Consider the following 24666-nt stretch of genomic DNA (forward strand, 5'->3'; position numbering starts at 1 on the left):
TAAATGGTGCCACACCACTGAAAATGCATAGGCTCTATGAATAGAATAGAATAGAATAGAATAGAATAGAATAACATTTTATATAGTTGTTGTAAAACTCCTACTACGAACAAATAATAATAATAACAATAATAATAATATTATTAATACAGTAAAAGATTAAATAAAGATAAAGGAATAAATAACAATAATATATAAAACAATAATTTAAACACATATTTATTTATTTTTATAATAATATTATATAAAATATTTATTTAATAAATGATTTGAATTAATATCCATCTCATAAAACACTTTAAACCGCTCCAAATTTGTCCTGGACGTTCCTGCTCTCTGATTGGTCCGCCTCCTGATTGGCCTGCGCTCTGATTGGCTGAAAGTTACGGCGCTGGGACTGTCCGTCGACGCAGTTTGTTTTCTCGCCTGCGGCTGAAGTTTAGACGGTGAAGCGCTGCTGGAGGCGGTGTGTGGGTGAAGCTTTCAGCTTTTAATGTAGCAGAAACTTGTCAGAATAGTTGGGAAAAGAGGAAAGAATGTAGATTCGACTTTTATTTCTTCGTGTCTGTCGTTCTGTCTTGCTCCCGCTCCTGCAGCGGTTTACACGCGGACTGTCATTCAGAAATACTACAGATACATTTGGAGCGCTCACGTGTTTCACCGAGTTTCTGTATTTTGGTTTTTATTGTCATAGTTTTCAGCTGCACACTTTTAGTTTAAGCTTTTTTTTCCCCCACTGAAGGCTTCAGTGACAGAAGCGTGTCCACGTTTGTGATTTATTCTCGGTTTGAATCACGGATTAAATCATCGAAATCTGGAAGCTGAACGACTTTTTTCACGGAATAACGGCCCGGTGTGCATGCAGATAACACACAGAGGATACATCACCACTGCTGGGAGTTTTACAGTAAGTATAGCTTTATTAAAAACATCCAGAGTTACTGTGATACTTGCATAAACAGTGTGTGTGTTTATCTCTGTGTATCACTTCCGTTGTAGTTACCCAGTATAGTGTTAAAGTGCTAAATATATAAAATTCACTAGCATTTAATCCAGTGCGTGTGAATAAATAACCTGTTGCAACACTTGCACATTGCATCAGTGCAGTATATTTCCTCTGCTTTATCTTTATTCACTGTTTTATTGTAAATATTCTTGGACAGTCCTGACGTTCTGTCCTCTAAAAATGTGCCCTTGATTGCCACACACTTCCTAATCAGTTAACCTGGGCTTTAAAGTGTGAAGCGGTCTCTCCTGAGCTTGAGATGACAGACACTGAGCAAAGATACAGCCTGTAAAGTGCTGAAATAAGATCTGGTAAGGTTTGTGGAAGAATTTATGAGGCAGAAAGATTAAAACCACTGTAAGAAGAGACACACACACACACAGACAGACAGGTGGACAGAATAAATCTGCAAGCAAAAGTAGCCTGACTTCCAGAAAATCTTTAGACAGATTTATGTTCATGTGTCTGGTCACTTTGTTCAGGTTGCCACGGAGCAGATCAAGAAAAGCAATATAGCAAAAAGAAGAGAGATTAAGATGAAACAATTTTGGAACCAAGTACTTGTCTGTGTCTTCTCTACGTCTGTCTGTGGAAAGTAACACAACTTAGTTAAGTAGTTAAACAGAAGATAGAATTAAACATTTACATATTAAGTTTTTATTTTATAATAAAATATTTCATCAGCACCGTGAATGATTCTTCTGTCCTCCTTTTCAGATCGAAGTCATCATTTGTCCTCCTCGTTAAAAGAAAATGGAACTTCTTTGGACCTGCCTGTTTCTGGAGATGGTCCTGATGACCACAGCTGCAAGGGGTGAGTAGCCAAAAGCCGCAGTGTCCGTATCCAGAAGAGTGTGTGTGTGTGGCATTAATGTAATCAAATGCACAAATCCATCGCACCCAGACTTTGACAAGAAAACAAGAAATCCAGGCCTGTGGGGTCCACAGCTGCTCATTTACATGTCTGCATGTGTAAGAATTCGGCCTTATAGTGAGAGCAAGGACGTTACGCAAAGCAACCCCCGCCTGTGCCGGCAGAACAGCTTGTTTTGAGGACACACAGTTATCCATACCTGTCAAAGAGTGCAAGGACACATGGATGTTAAACATCTGGAGAGAAAGTCTTTTTAAACTCCCCAGAAATCCATCGCTGTGTCCGCCTACTGTGCTGGGGAGGAGAATCTTTGGCTGCAGGCTATCCCATAGTGTGTGACACACCTTAGGAGTAATCCCTGAAGTGGCACTACAGCACAGTCAGCAGCGCTTTGCTGCAAATGTCATCCACAAAACACTCAAAATGCTCACTACCCTGCATTTACTTGTATGAACTCTCCTTTAAACTGATACATTTGCCTTGATATCAACACTTGTGCGGGTTAATTTCACTTTATGGATGTTTAAGTGAAGTTTTGGTTGTTTTTTTTATTTTATTTGAATGAATCTAGGCACAATGAAGCTACACAATGACAGCTACACAAACTCTGCGCAGATTAGCCCCCTGTCTGTAGGCTCTATGAGCAGACAGTTATGGAGTTGGCGCCCGCTCCCGAGATCACACCGATGATGAGTTTTCAGTGGGAACAAAGCTGCATTCAGTCAGGCAAGGCAGAGCGAGCGTGCAGACACGGGGCCGAAAGTAAACACAGGGCCATAGACCGCAAAGAGATGAGATTAGATTAGCCTATTAGGGATGTTTGCTGTACAATGCCACAGCATCCCCCCCCTCTTTCGCTGCCTGCAGTGTGTCAATGAAACCGGCACAGGCACCAGAAAGGGACAGAAGGAAAGGCTACGGGAGATGGAAAGAAACAAAGGGGGGGAGTAAGAGATGACGATAAAAGTGACAGAAGGGAAGTAAGGAAAGGAGAAAAAGGGGCACCGAGGGGCATGGGTGAAGAACAAGGAGGGGGGAAAGTGGATAAGGAAAGGAAGCAGATTATAGAAGGGGGTGTGAGAGAGAGGGCAGGAGAGCATGAAGAGGACAGAGGGAACAAAATACCATTATCCACCCATTAGAAACTGAACTTCTCCCTCATCTGAGCTGACAGACAGACGGACGGGCAGTATTCCTGCAGAAGGGAAATGATACTGTAGAAATTTACTTCAAGAAATTGTGTGTGTGAGAGAGAGGGATGCTGGGCTTTGGTCACCCTGTGGGCTGAGCTTCATACTTCTCTAATTGTGAAGTTGTGGTTGTGAACAGCAGCGTGTTTTCTGTTTACTCTTTGCAACTCATCTTTATATTGTATAGTAAAAAACTGGAGAAATTCTGTTGATCTTCAGCAGATTGTTTTGGTACTATTCGGTACTATTTGGTACGTTCAGGTGCTGTCTGATTAAGACAAAAAGTGCATGTCTGAAAGGTGGTGTTGTCAGATTTGATTCACTTCCACTATGTTCTTGGGCGGTGCTTACATTCTTTATCTGGGAAGGTGGTACAAGCTGGACTCTGTCTCCGACTCCACTGAAAGAAGACACATGAGCTGCTTTATCTGATAAAAATTTGAGCTCATAATATCATTTCCAGAAGTGCCAGTTGCTCAACTAATTGCAGCAATGCCAAGGAATAATAATCCCTCCAGTATATTACTGTAAATGGGTAATGAAAAAGCTGGTGATGACAATTTCCTGTCTATACAGTGAGTACAAAATTCTATTAAGGGTGTGACCAATTTAATTAAAATGATTGTTAAGTGGCTGAGGTGTGTTACTTAAGGGTAGATGTAGAAACAATACAAATAACATTAAAACTGATTACATGGGCTTTTATGTGGAGCCAAACAGGAGACAAACAGGATTAACTGACAGTAAATTTAAGTCTTTGTATAACAGGGTGTTGTCACACCACCTGGATCAGTCTAATTTAATTTAATCACTAGAAAAACTGGGAAAATGACCTTGGCGTTGAGCCTTAGATGGCACAGAAGGCTGTTTTCCACAGAAATACTAAATACCTGAGGGCTGAAGAAACAAAGAGAGGTGGTGGAGTGCAGGTTCAAAGAAACATGAAAATACAACTTATATGCCATTTTTACAGCAGGTGTAGAGCCACATGAACTACTCTACGAAGCCTTATACAACTGCACTGTGTGAACCACAGCCTGGGCCTCTGTGTGCGTATGTGTGTGAGTAGTTGGGCATGAGACTGAGCAGCTGAGAGATTAGCATTCTCCCTTAGCTGAACAGCACTGGTCTTGATTTCAGGGGTCAAAAACTGGCACTAAGCCAGATGCATTGAAGGCTACCTGCAGCCCGGACCCATCCTACGTCTACTGAGAGGGATAACATAAAGACCAAGGAGAAAGGCAGGATACCTTTGTTTGCTCACATTGTGTACATTATGCGCACATGGATGGACTAATTTTTTTAAGTCAGTGTTGCGTGGTGGTGTATTTTTTCCACATGGCCAAATGAATACTAATTCAGCTATTTCCACTGTACTTTCTCCAACATTCTCTTAAGATTTTAGGAGCAATGACCTCCATCTAGTCCAATTTCCTTCAGCATTAAGCAATTATACAAAGAAACTCTATTCTGAAAAGCAGATGTTGCATTTTGACTGTTTCTCTTGAATGGAAAAACTTGCAGTCTCTGCTCTGTTGTTTTCTCAGGCCTGATCAAGGCATTTTATAGTTCTTAAGAGGCACTGAACAGATCCAATTTCTACTTTTTTGTGCTACACACTCACTTAGATACATTAATTATGTGATGTGAAGTGTCATGTGTATGTCAGATGGGATTTACAAAAGCTGTTAAACGCTTGAACTGGAGCAGACAGGATAATAATAATGTGATTATTGAATAATCCGGCAGAGATTTTCCTTTTTTCCTTCACTTATACCTGATTTATGTTGTGTTGAAGTGACACGTCACATTCTCACATTTGTCTTTTGACATCAGGGAAACTATAAAACCAGAAAGGAGATGATAAGGGCGGGTTTCTACTCATGGCTTCCTGATGTAGGGAGAAAAACAGACATAGACGCAAGCGGGGGTCCATTGGTTGTTATATTGAGTGTAAAATGCCACACAGTCACATTAAAAGTGCATCTTCATTCCCTGGAAGCTGCCAAAAATAAAGGCACTGTTACAAACACAGATTGAGAAACAGAGCTGCTCATCGTCGCTGCGGACAACGACAGACGGAGACTGTAAACAGTCGCACAAACACATGCTGGAAACATATACAAATAGAAGACACTACCCATAAATATGTAAGCACACACACACACACAGATACACAATTAACAACCCTCTGTCCCACACACATAACTTAAGAATGTAATTAGCATGTTGATGCTAACAGTGACTTAAAGAGAACTATGGATTGAAGGGCTTCAGACTTTTAAAATGGACAATGATATTACTTATAAATCTGTAAAAGGATGTGACAAATTTGTGTAAAAATATTGCTGTTCCTTGTTTTCTGTAACTGGAGGTAGATCGTTTGGTTCAGTTTAATTCCTGTAGCTCCATCCACATAGCCGGCAGTGGTGTGCTGTGTGGATGAATGGAAGCAGAACAACAGAGTGTTCTGATAGACTTCTGATTCTGAGTCAGCATCAGAGGTAATACCAGCACTGGCATGTCCTCTGAAGCACACATTTAGGGGGCAGTTTGTGGACGAGCAGAGCCGTAATAAAGAGGAGGTCTTAATAAGGCTTTATACTTAATCTAAAATGTGATCCAAAAAAATATTTGACTGCCTTTTTCTTCACTGAATCTCTCAGTGAATCAAGTCAATTTAACCCTTATGTTCTGTATATGTCTAATATATGTCTAAATTGTTGCACATTGTAATACAAAACATTGTGGTGGCATCTGCCTGCCTCTTTGTGTGCAGGGGGGGGTGCAAGTATGAGCAGAGCATCTTGAATCCTCATAGAGTAAACGGCTGCATTCCACAGACAGATGCTTCAAACAGACAACTTCACTTCATTGTAAACAGACACACTCACAGACTCACACCAGTAAATCTCCTTCCACCTCGCTCCTGCTGTTTGAACATGCTACGCATTCTAAGTCACAGCTAAACGCCGTAAATACCATTTGACGTGCTGATAACCATTATACAGCCTGGTCGGCATTTACCTGCCAACCATCAGTGTTTGCACTAAATCCAGTTTACAATGAAAGAAAGCAAAAAAGTCTCTTTTATTTGAATGATCTAATGACTTTTTTCAGTAGTTGTTTAACATGGATAGCTGAAACCACAGTGGAGACTTCCTCTAATATGCAGCTTAATTTATGATTACACAGACAGTGAGACTTTAGTAAGAGAGAGAGAGTGTGTTGATTATGTGGTGATTAGGAGACAAAGGGAGGCTTCAAAGGGACCAAATGACTGCTTTAGTTCCTCTTGTTAAATCCTAATGTCTGGGCCAAATGTTGTCTTATTGGCTGTTTGAACAAGGAAAGCTGTGTTCAAAGGCCAATCTGTGCTATTTGTACGTAAAGAACAACCAAAACTGACCTATTCTGTTGGGACCTCTGCCTATAATTTACTATAAATTATTGTAGCACATTATAGCACTGATGTGACCTCATTTGCAGGAAGCAAACTGCAGAACTTGAGCACCAGCAGCAGCCTTCAGCCTCCTCCTCCTCCTCCTCCTCCCCCCGGCACCCCTCCCCTTTTTGTAGAGTTTTACAGGGCCTGTTAACGTTAGAGGCTATTAGCCAACATTTAGATAAAGTCAATGTTTGCTTTGACTTTGCTAATAGTGGGATATTAAATGGTGCTGTCTGGACGTTCTCTGCGGGGGTTGACGACCTGTCACGTTAAAATGTGAGGTGTGTTTGTGGAGGGGGGTGGGGGGTGCAGCAGAAAGAAAAGCAACAGGACAAGATAAGATGGCAAAAGGAGGCGCCGTGGAAAGAAATGGCGAGGGACACACAAAGAAATCTAACACTGGTTTAAGCTTTAAACGCTGCCTCCCTCTTTCCTGTCTTATAACTTAACTCAAGACATAAAACTCATAGATATTAAGGTGTGTGTCGTTAAGTGTCTAACCACAGAGCTAAGGAAATCTAAAAGAAAAGGGACATTTAAGGGACACTTTGCAGATTTTGAACCAGCGTTGAATCATTAGAAGAGGGTTCATGGGTATAAATTCCCCAAATATCCCCGAGGGACCTTCCCAAAGGGATTAATAAAGTATATTCTATAAACTTAGACCTTCAGGGCTACTTTTTTGGCAGAGGACACTGCAGCATATGTAGGAGAAGGAGGCTTCGTACCAGGCAGGGACAGCTGGTGGAGTCAGTGTCTGCATTGCCGTCTTTTGGATGAAACTATGTGATCCCAAAAAGAAACAAGAAAAAAGCAGGCAAAGCTAATGAGGGCCTCGTTTGTGTTTCCACTTTGTTCGTTCATTCTGTATTTTGTCTCTTTTGCGTTCTTGCATTTGTGTATTTGTTGCTGTAGGCATTTCTCGCTCCTCTTCTCAACGTGACCTCACATATTTTTACCCCGTTTCTCTGCCTCTATCTTTCTCCTACATAGTGAAGTATTGTGTGGGCCATGGCGCCACAGTGCTGTATTGTGGTCTCAGTAGAGTTGGGGTATGTTTGGTCAACGCTACAGCACAGCAGGTCAAAGGGCAGCCAGTAGATCAGGGAGGGGTCAGGGAGAGAGTGTGTGTCAGTTTATGTGCACACACTGTGATTGTGTGTGTGTCTAAGGTAGGGTCAGAGAAAACACATGCCGGCACCAGAGGAGACTGTAATAACACACTAGGAACCCCACAGGACACACACACACACGCAGCTTTCACTTCTTTCTCACCTTTTAGCCTCGTGTGTGTCACACAGAGGATTTAATGAAACTATATGTTTATTTAAACTATTTATTTATTATAAAGTTTCAAAGCTGCCAAAGAGATGTTAGCTTTTTAAGTGCAGAACTGAAGTCTTTGTTCCTCCTTCCACTAGACTCCATTCACAAAAACAGTCATTCTACCTTGCAAAACACTGGAGTTGAAGCTTTACCACAGAGTCAAGTTGGGGGATTAATTTGGATACAACTTGCTAGCGTCACAAAATAATACAAACTAACTAACTAGTCAGAGAGGTTTTGTAGTCATTGTTTTTAATCAGGTCTTTTTGAACATCACTCACTCGCTGCCTTCACATCTCTGTTTTCTCTCACCTTCTATCTGTATCTGACATTTTAATTCCTCTGTCACTTTCTTTGTGTCTTCTGGTTTCTTGCTCTCTTGTCTACCCTCCAACCCTTTTCAACCCCCCTTTAACCCCCCCCCCCCCCCCCCCCCCCCCCCCCCACCACCACCACGACCACCACCACCACCACCACGACCACCACCACACACACAGTCCCCAGCTGTTATTCCTGATGGCGTTACAAATGAGACATTGAAAAGTGATCACTGGGACAGGAGACACAGTTCCTTGTTTTCTTTAGGCTTCAGTCTGTCAGATTGTGTTGGGTGGGGGGGTGGTGGTGGTGGGAATACACCACTTGGGGCAGTTGTGTTTGTCTCTGTGTTAGGCAGGCACACAAGACTAGTCTGACCAAAAATATCACTACTATGACCTCAGTGTCAAACGTGATTGACATGTTATGGACAGTTGGCCACACTCTCTCTGCTCGGTTGTTTGTCAGACATACAGATGACCTTTGACCCCAGGAAGTGGAGGCTGATCAGGGCAGGATGTTAAGGCGTACAGCTTTAGGAAATACTTTTTGTGAGCTGTTGTCTGTAGCTTCTAGCTACGTCACACAGGCTTGTTTTGTTGAGCTCTCACTCAGTTTAAATGACATGAATACACACAATGCCTTTCAGATCCAAGTTTTGCACAATTGCATAATGTAATCTCAGATTACTGTGGGTAATTTATGCCTCTAAAATCACCACACATAAACTCAAACTCAATCCCAGCTGTCGGTGTGGAATCTATACTGCTGGGGGAATGAGTCTGGGAGATGTGGGGGTGGGTTTAAGAAGACAGGGACTCTGGAGGACACATTCTATATACTATAGTGGCTTTAAAGGTAGGGTAGGAGATTTTGAAAACTCAGTCAGAGTCAGCCAGAGTTTGAAAGTAAACACACACCCCTTTCTTTCGGAGTTCACCCCGAAGCCACACCTCCCAACCAGTCTGTGACTTCGGCCATCATGCAAGTACCTCTCTGGTGCGCGCAGAGCAGGAAGAGAGTGACAACCAGCCAACTATATGCGCAGGGGCGCCTCGTAGGATTGGCTGATGTTTTTAGCATTTTATAGCTTCCACAGATGATTCATATTCTTCGTTTTAAGCAAAACTGCTGAACTAATCGGTTGCTATCGGATTGTAGAAGAGAAGTTACACTAATTTAACAAAAAGTGCATCAGAATGAAATCTCCTACCCTACCTTTAAATATGCAGCCAAACATTTATGTCATCTGATGTTTACTGATATTTATTTTCATATTCAAACTGAGTGTGACATCTCGGAATTCAAAATATACAGAAATGTGTTCCACAGTGTAAAACGATGCTTGTTTGTTGGGGGTACCTCTAGCTTCTTCCTATAGCTGGACTCAAAACCTTAAAATAGAGACATAAGAGCTAATGTCAGGCAGGTGGAAGGGTCTCTGCAGGTTCATGAACATCTTACAAACAGTTCCAGCACCTTGAGCCTGTCTTTATAATTTGGGGATTTTCTGTCAAACGGCTGTCAGTCAGGCTTTAAATCTTCAGTTTTGGCCTTTAACATTTTGAACAGCAGTCATTTTTGGATTAGGAAGTTTTGTGCAGACTATATATAATGCATTTTCCACTTTTAAAGAGTTTTTTTTGTGTGTGAATATACAGACATGACTGTGAGCTAAGATGTTGCTGCACGATACCAAAAATCCCCCGTTCCATTAAATATGCTGACACAGTGTGGTACAACTATTTCAGGACTTCTCCTGTAGCCAAAGTAGACAGTAGTGCACCCTGTGCTGATTATTGTTAATAATTTGAAAAGCAGCAGAGAATGGCGTGACTGACATTTCTTGCATTTTTCCCAAAGTAGGAGGAAAAACATTGACCCGATCTGTAAAAAATTAAGTTCTTGAGTACACAAACAGATATTGGTTACAGCCACGATGAATAAATAAGGACATTAATCCCCTGCCAGTACCCACACGGTGCTGACGTGTAGCTGAAAGGCCTGCAGACCAGTTAGCTGTGTTAATTATTTCCCACTACATGGCCCTTCATCACACTGGTCAGCTCAGTGTAGTTATTATCCAGAGGTAATCCCTCTGTTGTGCTGGCACCATTATCACACCAGGGCACACAACAGACCTATTCTTCCACATGTAATTAACAAAGGTACTTATGAGCTGCTTTCTGGGATTTAACTGTTGTGTTGTGGGAGCTTTAGCGGAGGCAGTGGGATGTGGTGGTGGACGGAAAAGGTGGGGGGTGGGAGGGAGAGGAAAGCTCTCAGATCAGAGTGGAGCAGAGGTTTCAGAGCTGAAGTGTGTAGCTTTAACCACACTGGATTACATGCGGTGGGGTTTATGTGAGCAGAAAGTTGTATGCAGCTCTCAGTGAAAGAAAGTGACACACTCTTTTGTGAAGTCTATGCATCTCTGAGTTGTCGGCGATTTATGGACCGAAAACAACAGACCTATTTTTACCATCTACATAATTATGTATAGCTGCAGACACGTGCCTAGAGATATGGAGATGCTTGACTGTTGTTCTATTCTGTGGTGCTCTTCTATTTTGTATCACATTGTTCCATTGAAGACTCTGCTGTTCAATTTCCAAGATTTTCTGTCACTCCAATTAGTAGCTATGTAATAAGAGCGGAGCTTCTTCTTCATCATTTTAAAAGAGGAAATGGTCTGAGGCTGTTCAATCAGAGTTCAGATATACATTCTTCAATCATCCCTATCGTGGGCTTGTTGGGTGGAGTGCTGTCCTGTTGGTGGAATAGCACTCCTCTTGTCTGCTTCGCACATTGAATCTTCTTGATTTGTTATTTTAGTCCACCATCTGGATGCTCTGTGCACCCCAGAAAACAGATGTCATAACACTGCCTGTGCACCTAAACAATTCACTTCGACTCTCTTAGTGTTTCTACTGTTCTGGTTCTTTCATCTTTGTAATGGTTGGACCCATGTTTTGTTCATGGATCAAATTACTGAAGGAATATCTCCAGATATGCCTCACAAATGGAAAATTGTCCTTGCTGATATACGTTTTTTCATGCTGTAAGGAGCACTCACTTTTAGTTTTGCCACCATGCCCCTGTGGATTTCTCTGACACCAGTGCTGACTCAGTTTCGAACTTCTCAGAACAGCAAGCAACACAAGTTTGATCGTTGAAAAGGCTAACTTACACATGCACTGAAATATAACAGGAAATACATCTCTAGTTTTTTTCCCCTAATTTTGACACATACAGTCCCATGTTTACAGGATGATGAGATCAAAACAAGAACAAAGGAACAAAGAACACATGAGCGAGACGGAGAGATTAGTCTGTACTGACGGGTACAAGTGACCTGATGACTGATACATTTCAGGCAGCAATCAGGACTTGCCTGTGTGCACGAGTGTCCACCATCAATCACCACATCTCAGGATGTGTTCCTGGCTCAGTGTGTGCGTCATGGCAAATACTGCATTGGCCCAAACACACACACACACACACACACACACACACACACCACACACACACACACACATATTTTAAGGAAACATTTGGACAGAGCTGGACCCAGTTTTCCTAAAGCATCTAAAGGTCAGGAAATCTTTCAGGTATCTGACTGGCCGGCATAGCATCTTTCCAGACATCACGTTTTGGTCTGCTCTCTGTTGGCACCCATATTACACAAACAGACAAAAGTTGGCATCATTCAACTGAGTAAGAGGGTTGTGTTATATCAGACAGTGCTATAGTCTCTCCAGCTTTGTAACCAGTGTGCAAGACATGTAAATGTCCAGGTGGAACCTGTGGTGTCCTTACATCTTCCTTAAGGTTCTTTTTATTCCTTCTGTTTTTACCTTTTAGGGCTTTCGGTGAAATTTAGATGTCACTCAGCATGAAAAGATTAGAAGAAAAAGGCGTAGGTTAACCACATGTGACAGACACACACACACACCTTATCCCCTCTCTCTCTCTCACACACACTCACACACACACATAGGCAGAAGGCTAAGACAGTGACCAGAGCTGAACAAATGGACTTAGTCACGGCCCAGGATTGGTGTGGAATGTGTGAGGGGGGCATGGATGTGTATATGTGTGCATGCGTGTGTGTGTGAGTGCATTATGTGCATGCTTGGAATGTTTGACTCCCCACCCAGTGAACCAGAAAACACACAGGTGGAGGAGGTGGAGAAAATGTGAGGGAGAGGAGGAAGAGGAAGTACAGAAGGATGAAGGAAGGAGAACAGGAGTCTTCTGGTTATGTATTTTTATTTCTATTCTTACAGAATGCAAGGCAAGTAGTCGGCCGTGTGCAGAAGCACAGACACTTTTGCTAATAACTAACCCAAGAAATATCACAGTGTAGCTTTAATTATAATGCCTGCTGCAGTGCAGCCCTTTCAAACGTTATCTGTCATTGTTTAATTACTCGCTCCGTCTTACTCATTGTCTCCTCCTTTATATGTCAATATGGATGGCCCCCTTACAGCAAATATTCACCTCTTTATCACTGAGATGGACCACAGCAGGTGGTGGTGCCGTGTGTGTGTGTGTGTGTGTGTGTTAGTGTGTATGCATGTTTGTGTGTGTTATCACTGCTGTTAATGAGTAACAATGTCTGCCTCCAGAATACTGATAAACATCAGGTCGAGGACACTGCTTTGCTTCACACACACACACACACACACACACACACACACACACACACACACACACACACACACACACTTAGAGTGTTAACTTTCATTATCTCCAGCTGTGACATTTATCTGAAAAGCAGGAGACAGACACACACATTACTAAACAGGTGCATTTACTTTTAATGTTGTGTTGAGATTAATGGTTAAATGCAGTTGTTTACCTCAGTTGTGTGTTCCTCCTCCCATGTCCTGGGTCAGCGGGTCCTTGCTAAATTGCGGCTGTAAGCTGACGGTGACAGAATAAGTAAAATGACCCCAGCCACGGATTCCTATTCCTCACATACGACCAACAACACCTGCAGCTGCTGCAGTTTTGGGGGGAGACTTTGCCGCCTAGTAAGTGTTTACTAGAGCTCACTGCTGCAGAGAGAAGTGGTGGAGTTGTTTTGTCCGTGCATAAATAATCTTGCTTCTTTATAATCTGGTATTTGTACACATCAGGTGCATTTTAAGAGTGATGGTGTGAGGTTTGCCGAATCTCATTTACGTACATTTGAGGTCAGGTCCAGGCTACTTTGTGTGAATCCATAGCAGCTCATCACCTCTGGAAACTGAAGTTAAGGACCTATAAACTATATGTGTGTCTTTGTTTTAGATTCAGTTACTGTAGATTTTATCAACTATATGTAAGCTATTATTTGAGTTTTCTTTCGATTCACCATGTTGGCCCATAAGGTCTTACTTAGCACATAAATGTAACCCAGTCTTCGGCCTCCATACACTGACCAGCCAGGAATGATGCACAGACATAGACACACTCACTTGGAATAGCACTTGTGACTTTTGACCTACTTCCAGCATTAACTAGTCTGCTTATTCTGTCCCAGTCTTCTTCTTGCTTCACCATGTTTTCCTCATTCAGTAATCGTGTGAAGTTCACTTCTGTCCATAAAAGACATAAGTGTCAGATTTTTGTGTCTTCTTTCGTGAGCTTTCCTGACTGCAAGTTGGTAATGGACCGTTGTCTCCAGACCTGTCAGTGTGTTTTTGTCTCTCAGGCTGAGATGGTAATGCAACAGTTTTTATCCAAGGTAGTTATTAAAATGTCAGTCGCTTCTGCAGTCTGCAGTTTAGCTGTACATCCAAAGCAGGTAGTTTGTGTGGATTAACTCTTCAGTCTTTATCCCTTCCTTCATTCCTTTACTCTCCCATTTCCTCCCGTGACTTTCCTGAATCTGCACTTATATAATGTTCTACTACGCACACCCACACAAATGCATACTGTGCATGATGTGGTTTTCATAAAGCCCTTTATAAGCTTTAAACGTGTGTTCTAGGTTTAAACCTCAGGTTCTCTGTGGTTTGCTTAACTTTTTGATCTCCGTCTCAAGTTTCCTCAAAAAAGGCTCATTTCCACATTTTCCATGTTCAAGTAGCTTCTGTTTTTTTTTAAATATATAAGTATTACAGTAGTTTTCTGTATTGTAGAAACCTGGGATGGTTTTTTGTGACTTTCTCTTGATATTTGAATCTCTGGGGGAGGGTCCCACCATCATCATGTTAGCAGTGTCACAGTCCACCTAAACTCCAAATACAGACAAAAACAGGCAGTTGTAGAAGATAGCAGCTTGTGCTGTGACTCAACACTTGCCTGTCACTCACAGCAGTCGTGCCTGATATAATTAAAAGTGTGTTATAAAAGAATTAGTTGTCAGAAAAAAAGAACTTCAATCAATAGAGACCAAAACTATTTTTGTAGCATGCTGTAAACATGTTTATTTTTGCTCTAAAGTTGACCATTTTAACATGGGAATCTATGGGGATTGGCTCAATTTTGGAGTCAGCCCCTAGACGGCTCGGGATGAACTGCAATTTTTTAACACTGATGTCGAGCCCCAGAGTTTGCCATAGTTGACCCAAAAGTGTAACTTCCTTTCTGAGGGATGTACCATCTATAAAAAATGCCATGAGCTACCATCACACTGCTGTACCGTTGGATGACAGCATTCTTTTTCCCACAGCTGCATAAATGTAAAACAGGATTTCAAAGAGCTCCTATTCAACCACTTCCTTTAACCTCAGTTGAACGAATCACTTTCATAAATCTTCTCCTCTGTATTTATTTGGGTGGTGCGTGTCATTAAATATGATTATCTTTTCTAGGCCAAGGTTTCAGCAAATTTACAGCACTTGTCAAGTATAAACCCGACCGGAAAAGATCTGTAGTGGATTTCACACCTTGCCCCGCTGGTTCTGAACATTTACATGAAATGTGAGCGCTGATCTTTGTTTTTGGAAGGAACAGTGTGATTATATGGTAATTTTATATCATTTTTAACCATCAAGTTTTGGTAGGTATTTTAGGCACCGTCTCTGTGGACGAGGTGTTATTTCAGGGTTAGAGGAAGCCCCCCCCCCCCCCCCCCCCCCCCCTTACCCTGTGTTTGTAACAGACCAACTCGTTTGGTAAGTTTCTTCTAAATGACAGCCTTCATTCTTAGATCCTTGATTGTGGAGGGTTTTTCCTCCAGGGAACAGCCGACAGGTGCAGCCACCAGAACACAAGAACTGGAACAATATAACCTGCTATTAGAAAAACTGTAGTGAGAGGAGCACAAAGAGAGGGAGGATGGAGAAGTGACAATGGAGGGAGAAGGGAAATCAAATTTCTTGGGAAAGCCTGAGGTTGTAATAAAGTCATGAAATATTTGATTAAAATAAAATGAAGAAGCGATTACAGAAAGTTTGCACCTTTTTGTGTGCGTCTGTGTGTGAAAGCTGATGGTGCGTGTTTTGTTAAGGGGATCAGGTTGCCGACCGAACCACTCAGCAGATTCCTCAAAGTTTTGCTGGCCGCTGTGTGTTTTTCTTTTGTGTGAGTGAGTGTGTGAGACAGATGGAGAGGGAGGGGGGAAGGTTTTGTGCGTTATGAGTGTGTGTAATTGTTGTACTAGCCTCAGGCTCAGTGTTAACTGTCAGGATGGAGTAACAAGCAGCAGTTGACCTATTGATGGGGTGGAAGTGACTGGGTCAGAGCAAGAAAGTGTCTTTTTATCTGTGTGTGCGCACCTGAATGAGACAGCTTAATGGGCACCTAACACTGCCTCTGTAGCCGTAGGCAACAAAGATTGTGTTTGTTTGACTCTGTGTATGTCAGTGGAAAAGAAGGAAGAGGAGGATCAGGGAGGCGTTGGGTAAGTGTCAGATGTGGACTTATGCAACGTGAAATCCTCCTGCTCATAATCAATTTAAAGAGTACGGATGTGATAACAGGATTCAGGCTTAAAAAGAGAACTCATAACAGCAGGAGATTACAGGGTTTCACCAAAAGAATTGCATAAATAGCAGACTTGCGGATTTTGGGGTAATTTGAGCAGCACGCACACACGCACGCACACAAACACAAATTCCAACAGTTGCAGAAACCTTGGGCCTGTTTTTACAAAGATGTAAATGTTCCTTTTATAATTGATTCAATGATAACAATGAACTCTTGAGGAGTCTTTGTTCCAAACCTTCTTAAGAAATACACTTTGCGTTACTGCACACACACACACACTCACACACACCTCTACCTTGTGCAGTATATCAACGCTGCGTCCCGCTGTTAAGAGCTCTCCATCAAAAGCATTCCTCGGCTCTCCCCTCTCGCCCCAGTCTCACTCCTCTGCCAACAACAACGTTGTGTTGGACTCTGCAGACCCATCTGACTTAAAGACCAGTGGAACGTTAAGAGCATTAAAAGACCGAGCTCTACATCCAGAACACAACGGGCAGTCCTGACCAGCCATCACACACATGTTCAAATATATGTCATGAAAAATGACATATTGGGATGCTGAAAGTGTGCTGGGATCCGCTGTGCCCTCAGGGAAGGCGAGTTGGCATTAAGGTTTCCCCTTAAGTGTTTTTTTAATCTAGACATTTTCGTTAGTCTATGTATCTGCGAAAGGCATTAGTGAGCCTGATTTGAACAAACAGTGCTGCACTGGCAGTGATCTTTGAAGAATGCAGAATAGGGAACCAAAGAAAACACACTAAAACTGTGAGTTAATACACTGCTGCGATTATGGCTGCTAATGTTACTGTGTGAAAGGTATACTGGTAGTATTCACTGGCCAGAGCAGGAAGAATAGTCAATTACAGAGGAAATTTGTAATTTTATCAAAGTTTACTAAATTTGAAACACCTGCAGGGTAAAGTGTTTCATACTAAGTGATGGGTACTTACTTTTTCACCACAAAGGGTCACCTTATAAAAAGTCAGTAGCCACTTCCATTGTTTTTTGAAATAAATAATATGCTACCTTGTCTAAATATATTGTGTAGAAGGGGGGGTCTGTCTGTCAAATCCCATCTTACGGCAAAGCAACCAACCAACCACCAACCCAGATATGAGTGATCTGCCACCTGTGGTGCAGGATAAACCTCTGGGCCTATGCAGGGCATCAGAGAACCAAGGTATAACATCACTGGACCCCAGAGCAAAGAAGTGTGAGAAACCCTGGTTTAAAGCATCTTCCCACACGAACAGTGCAAAGTGGGCACAGATCGGAAATGACACAGGGGCTTTGTCCGGCTTTCAGGCCACACTTTGCCCTGATTGTTGTCTTAGGGATGCACCATAAACTCCCAGAGCCATCCAGGTTGCTTTTCCACCCACACACACTATGGCAATAACCCTGTACCAGGTTGTAACCATGTTTTTTTCTGCTGTAAATTTGGATGTTGTATTGATATGTTGAATAGCAGCCAGTACTGTGCACACACACACTGTCCATGTGTGTTGTAAAAGAGAAGAATAGGTTTTTTACTCGCTCCAGTTTCACCCCCACGAGACAGTTTTAAAAAGACTTTACTTCGGTCATGGACCTGGCAGGAGGAGGAGGAGGAAGAAAAGTAGCTGGAGAAAGGGGAGGTGGAGAAACAAGACGTAGGAGAGGTTAACGAATTTCCCTCTGGGATTAATACAGTATCTAAAATTAAAAAAAAAAATAAAATAAAATAAAAAAAAAAATAACTGTCGAAAGTTGAGAGGTTCAGTTAGAGGTCCTGCTCCTGTGATCCTCTGGGGAGGTGTGTGTGTGTGAAAAAGGCAGGAGACCAGTAAGGAAAGAGAACGATGAGGATGGTGTGAATAAAAGTGATGATCGTAACAAAGAGGGAGCAAAAAGGGGACAAGCACAAAGACAGAGAGAGGAAAGGAGTGATGACGGGAAAAGACATCAGGTAGTAAGAGAGAAAAAAAGAAGTGGCAGGGGACACGTAAGAGTTCAGGGAAATGAGATTTAAATCTGTTAAAGGAATGAAAAATTTAGACAAAAAAAGTGAAGATTAAAGGAGCAGATACAAAGCAGGAATATGTGGAAGTGGGACAAAAGAGGTAACAAAGAAGGAATGTTACAGGAAATAGGAGTAAAAGTTAGAAAAGAAAAAGAATTTTATGTGTGCTCAGGGAGATATAAGAAGGAAATAGTGAAGAGAGAATGAGGGTTAAACGCTAACCAGAAGAATGGACGTTGAAAAAGGAGAGAGGGTGGGCCCCTGATGAGAAAGCCATACAGCTGAGGGAACACATTCCCCCGTCCAGGAGTGAGGAGGAGGACGGACGGAGGGAGGAGAGACACCCCTACCCCTGAATACCTCCGTGTGTGACTAATGTCTTTTTCACACATTTCAACTCCATCCATCCATCACAGCATCCAGCTCCTGCTTCCCCTTGTTTAAACAGCGCCCGTCGTGACAGCACTTACCAGAAACTACTGTAACTGTTCTTCCCATTTTTATAATCTGTTCTCACCTCTTTAGCTTTATTTATACTTCTGTACCTCATCTGGTTCGTCTCCTGCATCTACAGCTGCAGGGTGAAGGAATAAATCAACATGTTAGGTTAGTTCTGCTCTGTGGTGTGTTTTTAGTCGTTCCTATACTTCTTTCCCGCCTGCTTCAAGGTGTCGATCTGCACATATATTCTGCACTGGCCCTTTTTCTCTTACGTCTGCACAGTTTTCTTGTTTTCTTATTTGTCTTTATCCAAATTATACAGATTCAAATCTCTTTACATTCGCTGTGAAGGCTTTCCAGAACTTTTGCAAGCTTTCAAATGCAGAAAAAGTAACACCCATTGACCCTTATTCCTCCTCTTAAAACTTCCCTAATCTTTCCTTCCCTTCTACACTATCTATTAAAATAACCCTAAGATACAATCAGATGCCGACCACAAGCACAAATTAAAGGTGCCGTTGAGCAATATCTCTTCTCTTTGACAAGCAAATATCAAGACAAAAGGTGCAATAAATTAAACACACATGAAATGTTTATACTGTATTGGAGGCCATGTTTACATATAACTACAGGCAGTATATTATTCAGCTTGATAAGGCTCAATCAGGCACACTGTGTCCTTGTGAAAAGGTTTAACCTGCAGGACATGACCTGAGGTGGAGGGGGGCTTTCCATTGTTGTTTGTCAGGACGTTGTTTGCTGCATGGGGGCCTATTATGTGTTTTTACGGCTGTATTTGGAGAGTATTGTTTTAACCTAAAAGGAGTAATGAAAGGTCACACCAAAGCTTGTTAACTCCTACACCCCACAGCTCAGTGTTCCTGTTTATCTTTCTTTGTATGCCTCTCCTCCTCGGCCATATTTCATTCCCTTTCTCTTCTCAGACTCACTCCCTTAATTTCCCACCTCCCTTATTTCCCTCTCTTCCTTCTTGATTCCCCCCTCTTACTTTCCTTTCTCTCTCTCTCTTCTCGGTTGGTTTTCTCCATCATTTCCTCTCACCTTCCCTGTTCAATGAGGCTACTTCTCCACCTCCTTTTTCTAGTGTGTTGTTTCACAGCTATACTGAGCGGTCAAGGTCATGCCTGACTTTACGCCTCAGCACGGCCTCTCAGTTGATATTAAACCCACTGCTGCACTTTGTATTTGCTTCCAGGAAGATGTTAGTTCTGTCTGTGTTAAAACGTCAGAGTTCTAGGTAAGCCCCTAACAGGAGGTAAAGGAGCACTTTATTTGTGGGAATGATGTTGATGCAGATGTGGACTTACCTATCCTATCCTCACCAGAATGCCTACAGGGGTAATACTGTGTGTAAAACCTCACTAAATACAGTAACAAGAACCATTTTCTGGTTTGGTTGATGACCTCCTGGTTGAACTGCATCTGTAGGACCACATGCAGTGTGGATGATTGAAGGAACTTTTGGATGGCACAAGAGTGTTTGTGTTTCCACTGCAGTGCACAATCCCCTGTTCAGTGCAAGGCGATGCAGTAGAGCTTTTTGTTGCACCTCTGAACCAGCTGCAGCCACAGTGCCAATCTTTGTATGAGAGCCTGAGTCAGCATGGCAGGTCATACCACAGGAAATGATTGACATGAGGATCCGAGCTGCATTGACGCAGTATGTGAATAAAGAGTGGCATTGACATTCACACATCTCTTGAATAAACCACGACCCACCTAACAAGGCTAACTACATCCAGGATATTCCAAATACAATTAACTTTAAATTAGGATTTCACTGCCAGTGGATCTAAATCCCTCTCCTTCTTCTTCTTCTGTCCACAGGTCCACCCAAGGTCTCAGAGCGCGTCAACCATCGCCAGAGCATCCGCCTGGGTCGCACTCTGAAGCTGCCCTGCCCTGTGGAAGGCGACCCGCCTCCACTCATCATGTGGACCAAAGACGGTCGCAACATCCACAGCGGCTGGACACGGTTCAGGGTGTTACAGCACGCTCTGCGCATCAAAGAAGTGGAGACGGACGACGCAGGGACTTACATCTGCAAGGCTACCAACGGTTTTGGCAGCGTAAACGTCAACTACACACTTATTGTCATAGGTAAGTGATACTATTAGTGTTACATGATGCCCCCGTTTTACAGATTTGATGTAGAGTTGTCTCTAATGAAATACGCATACACATTTTTTGAACATATTTGGAGTTTGGTCAACTAAGATAACATCATCTTATCGTCTTCACACATTTTTAGACTGAGCCTGGCTGGTTTATACTGCAGTCAGACTGGTGTATTTCTTCAGACAATGAAGTGCTGCTTTTGTCTGAGTTTTTTATGCATGTGTGTGTGTTTGTGACCACAATTGTCATGGTTGTGTGTATGTATGAATGAGGCATTTGTTGAAGGAGATGCTTGTGTTTCTGTTCTGGCCCTACAAGACGTTGCGTCAGTGTGGAATGTCACGTCTGTGTGTGTGTCTCACTGTAGATGTCACTATAACAGAGACATTGTAGTGCATTGTTTCTTTTAACTGTCTGCCCAGAAGGCTGTATACTTTGTTGTGTGTGTTTGTCTCAGTGGAACAAGTTGAGTGAGTTGTAGTACAGAGACCCCAGTGGACCTTCCTGCTCCCATACAGGTGTCGCTCTATATAGCTGTTTCCCTCAACTCTTATCCATGTAAACAAAATACCTGCAGTATAAGACACTTACACACGCAGACCTCGTGTTTGTCTGCTTGTGTGTCTGACTGTGTGCATCACCATACGTCTGTGTGTGTGTATGTGTGCATCATTCTGTGTGTTTGAGCACATGCCACTCTGCGTGTGTGTGTGTGTCAGGTTTCAGTCAGTGGAGTGGATGCCAACAGGGAGATTAAGGCTGCACAGCGTTCCAGAGAATCTGACTAAAGCTTTGCCCTCTGCCCGGCGTCGGCACTTCAAACGCGGGCCTGAGTAAAACTCTGTGATACAGAGAGAACCGGCCAATATTCACTGTTTATTAATCATTTGAGAATTCATGTTAAATCTTGCTACATTTAAATTGTTGCATGAATACATTTTAGTCTCAGGCTGTACTGTAAACTTGCATATTATTAGTAAATAATCCCCTTTTTTGCTGTAAGCATTATCGGTATGCATTCAGAGCTGCATCGGTCTTGACCTGAACTTCAAAGACGAGCTGGCATACAGAGGGCAGGAGGGGTGGGGGTGGGGGTGGGGGTGGAGGGTGGAGGGTGTGCGGGGGGGCAACAGCTGCCGCTGAGGTCATCCAGGCAAGCAGCTGCTGCCCCCACCTTCCCCCCTACTCACCCTCCTCCTCCCCCTAATTCACTGTCCCTTTCATTCACTTCACGTATGCACACACACACACACACATAGTTTAGAGACAATCAAATGGACAAATCCACATAAAGAAATCATGTTTTGCTCGACTGTGGGAAGCAGTGGTTTGAAGATTGTATGAAAGAAGAAGCAGGTATTACTCAGAAAACATATTTAAACAGACACTTTATTCTCAGAAACGTTGTTGTGACAGCAAGTGAAAAATTTAGATGAACAAAAATATAATAGATATTTTAGTCAGTGTCCCCTTCAGGATTCATGTCTCAGTCTGTGTTCCATTTTTCTAGCTGGCAAAACAGCTGAATCTTAGTATCTATGAAGGAGCTGTTTGGGAGGGTTTGGTCTTCATTGTTGTATTGAGTGTGCCGAGTATCACATGTTCTGATAAATGTCCACTATTTTTGGCCAGTTATTATCTGACACTGTGGATATCCTGTCAGGCACAGCTACCCTGTACCTTTCCTTTCTTGCTCATTTCCTGGATTCCTGAATCCATGATTTAGTCCCAGAAATACTCAACAATTGAGATGACATCAGGCTCCAGGCTCTCCTTTAGGCACCAAATACACAACAATTATTAATACTTAGTATCTGATACAACTTGCACCTTCACAACAGCTACTTAACGGATGCATAAGTTGTAAAATAACATTCATTCTCATCGTAACTACCACAGCAAAACATGAATTAATTATATATCACCACATCATTAATCTGCAGCTTACTCACATAGTACCCGTTTGTGGCCCTCCAGGTTAACCTTCAAATATGACCCCTCCCTGTAATTCAAGTCAAGATTCCTGCCACCTCAGACAGGCAGTTAGCATGGAAAGCAGTGTTTTCATAGCTGGAGCAATCTGCATTGGTAATGACGTTTAAGGCATGAGGGGGGGTGGGTGGATGAGTGTATGGCCTGTCTCAGTAACTGGTTTTTAATGCCGTACTTTAATTTTCTTCTGCACAGTCGAGGTTTCTCTCGTTGCTTCCTCAGTCCCGTCTCCCTGCTTTCATCTCTTCTCCTGTGTGGTCCTGCGGTAATTATTCTACGGAGCGCTCCGTTTCACAGTAATGAGCCCACACCTGCGACTTATTGTCTTTCCCTCTCAATTTCTTACCCAAAGTATCTTTAACACCTTTTTCCTATTAGCACTCAGTCTCAGCGCTCCAGTTCCTCCTTCCTCTGCCGTGGCAGCTCTTTTTTGTTTTTTCTCTCTGACCACGTCTTAATTTGTATCAATATTTTTACAGTTTTCCATTTTTTTTCCCTCATGCATTTGATTGCTGTAAAACATCCACTGCACCCCCGCCTGCCAGTTGTAACTGATGGAGAGGCATTTTTGTGAAGGCAGGCTTTTGTTGGCGGGAGAAATTAGAAGATTCCTTCAAAGTGTTTGCTCTTTTATTGTGTGTGGGTTGGCAAATGTTTGCTCCAGTAAATAGTCTATCGTGTGTGTGTGTGTGTGTACGTGCTTGTTTATCTGAAGTTGTGTGTATATGTGTGGCAGTGTGTAAGAAGATTTATGGGACCACCAGTAAAGTGAAACTGAAAAAGATTTTCAAAAACTACAAATGCCAGTCGAGCTCATATTTCTCCCTCCCACTGGCTTTTCCTCTATTTGTCTCTGTTGTCTGTCCTTCCAAATCAGCTGTATGAAATACAGTGTGCGTTTTTTTTTTTTCCCAGATGAGTGAGTGATAGAAAATTTATAGTTCAAACCAGATGTGATGACAATGGGAGCGTGTCTGGAGGAGAGTTGGGAAGCAGTGCGTAAGAAGGAAGGAAGGAAGGAAGCGGTTTGGAGTTGTGTGTGTGTGTGTGTGCATGTTTGCATTTGGGAAAACTTTCGTCAATACACACTGTCTGTGTGCACACGCATTTCCATTTCTAACGTGACTGATGTGATGATTTGTGGTGATTTAAGAGCTTGACTATAGCAGCTGACATCTGGTCATAATTGGAGAACAAAGAGGACAAAGAGGCAGAGACAGATATGAAACTCTGACATACTGTATGTTTGAGTAAATGAGCTTCTACGTGATTTATGTTCATGAAGCGGCAATGAATGCCGAAGTCAGAAAAATGGAATCACAAGATGAAACATGACAAATGGAAAAACCACAAGAGTCCCTGGAAGAAGAAAGTCAAATGAAATTGTGTGGTTTTATGCCAGGATTAGCCTGCTCACACTGCTCAACTCAAATCAGTAATAATGTAACACACACTGACAACAAGACGTCATACACCTCCGTCCTGTTTGTCACGGCGATTCATCCGATGTTGCATAAATGATGGTTGCCTTCAGGCTCCCTTTGGTTTCTTTGAAAGCCAGCCACGCTCCTTCTTCCAGGTTCTTTCTTCATTTAACAGCGTTGCATGTGTGAGACTGCAGCTGTCTTCCGGCCAGAAGCTAACACATCAGATCAGGTTGCAAACCAACCTCATCTTTTCCTCCATCCTGATTCCTGCTCTGTTTTTGTGTTCTCGAATTTCACAGTTTTTAATTGAGATATCTTGTGCCTCATCTGGGGAGGATGTAGAGGTGGCCAAGGTTTCCAGCCTAATTGGTATGAGTCACATGCAAACACACACACGGAGAAATGTATGAGTGTGTGTGTGAGCCTAAAATGAATCTCACACAGCACCTCACCCACCTACTTATACAATATACCACTTGTGCTCAGGTTACACACAGTGCTTTCTCACTAATTGTAGAAAAATGCATGGAGGGAAACCTGGAGCTGCAGCTCGCTGGGTTTGTAGGAACCCCTCAGTTGGTGT

General features: G+C 42.5%; 1 protein-coding gene across 2 annotated transcripts in view; it reads left to right on the forward strand.

The window, feature by feature from the left end:
* The first annotated feature begins 437 nt into the window (after positions 1 to 437).
* The window catches only part of fgfrl1a (fibroblast growth factor receptor like 1a), a 56133-nt gene continuing 31904 nt past the window's right edge, over positions 438 to 24666 (forward strand). Inside the window, exons 1-3 of one of the 2 annotated variants that reach the window (XM_028416736.1) lie at positions 438 to 907; positions 1724 to 1820; positions 20374 to 20646. In XM_028416736.1, coding sequence (XP_028272537.1) covers positions 1760 to 1820; positions 20374 to 20646 — 334 coding nt within the window. In that variant the 5' untranslated portion in view covers positions 438 to 907; positions 1724 to 1759. Of the gene's footprint in view, positions 908 to 1723; positions 1821 to 13085; positions 13199 to 20373; positions 20647 to 24666 lie in introns of those variants that run through there. The other variant, XM_028416737.1, reaches the window with a different exon arrangement.

This window comes from Parambassis ranga, chromosome 10 (assembly GCF_900634625.1).
Source record: "Parambassis ranga chromosome 10, fParRan2.1, whole genome shotgun sequence".
Lineage (NCBI taxonomy): Eukaryota > Metazoa > Chordata > Actinopteri > Ambassidae > Parambassis > Parambassis ranga.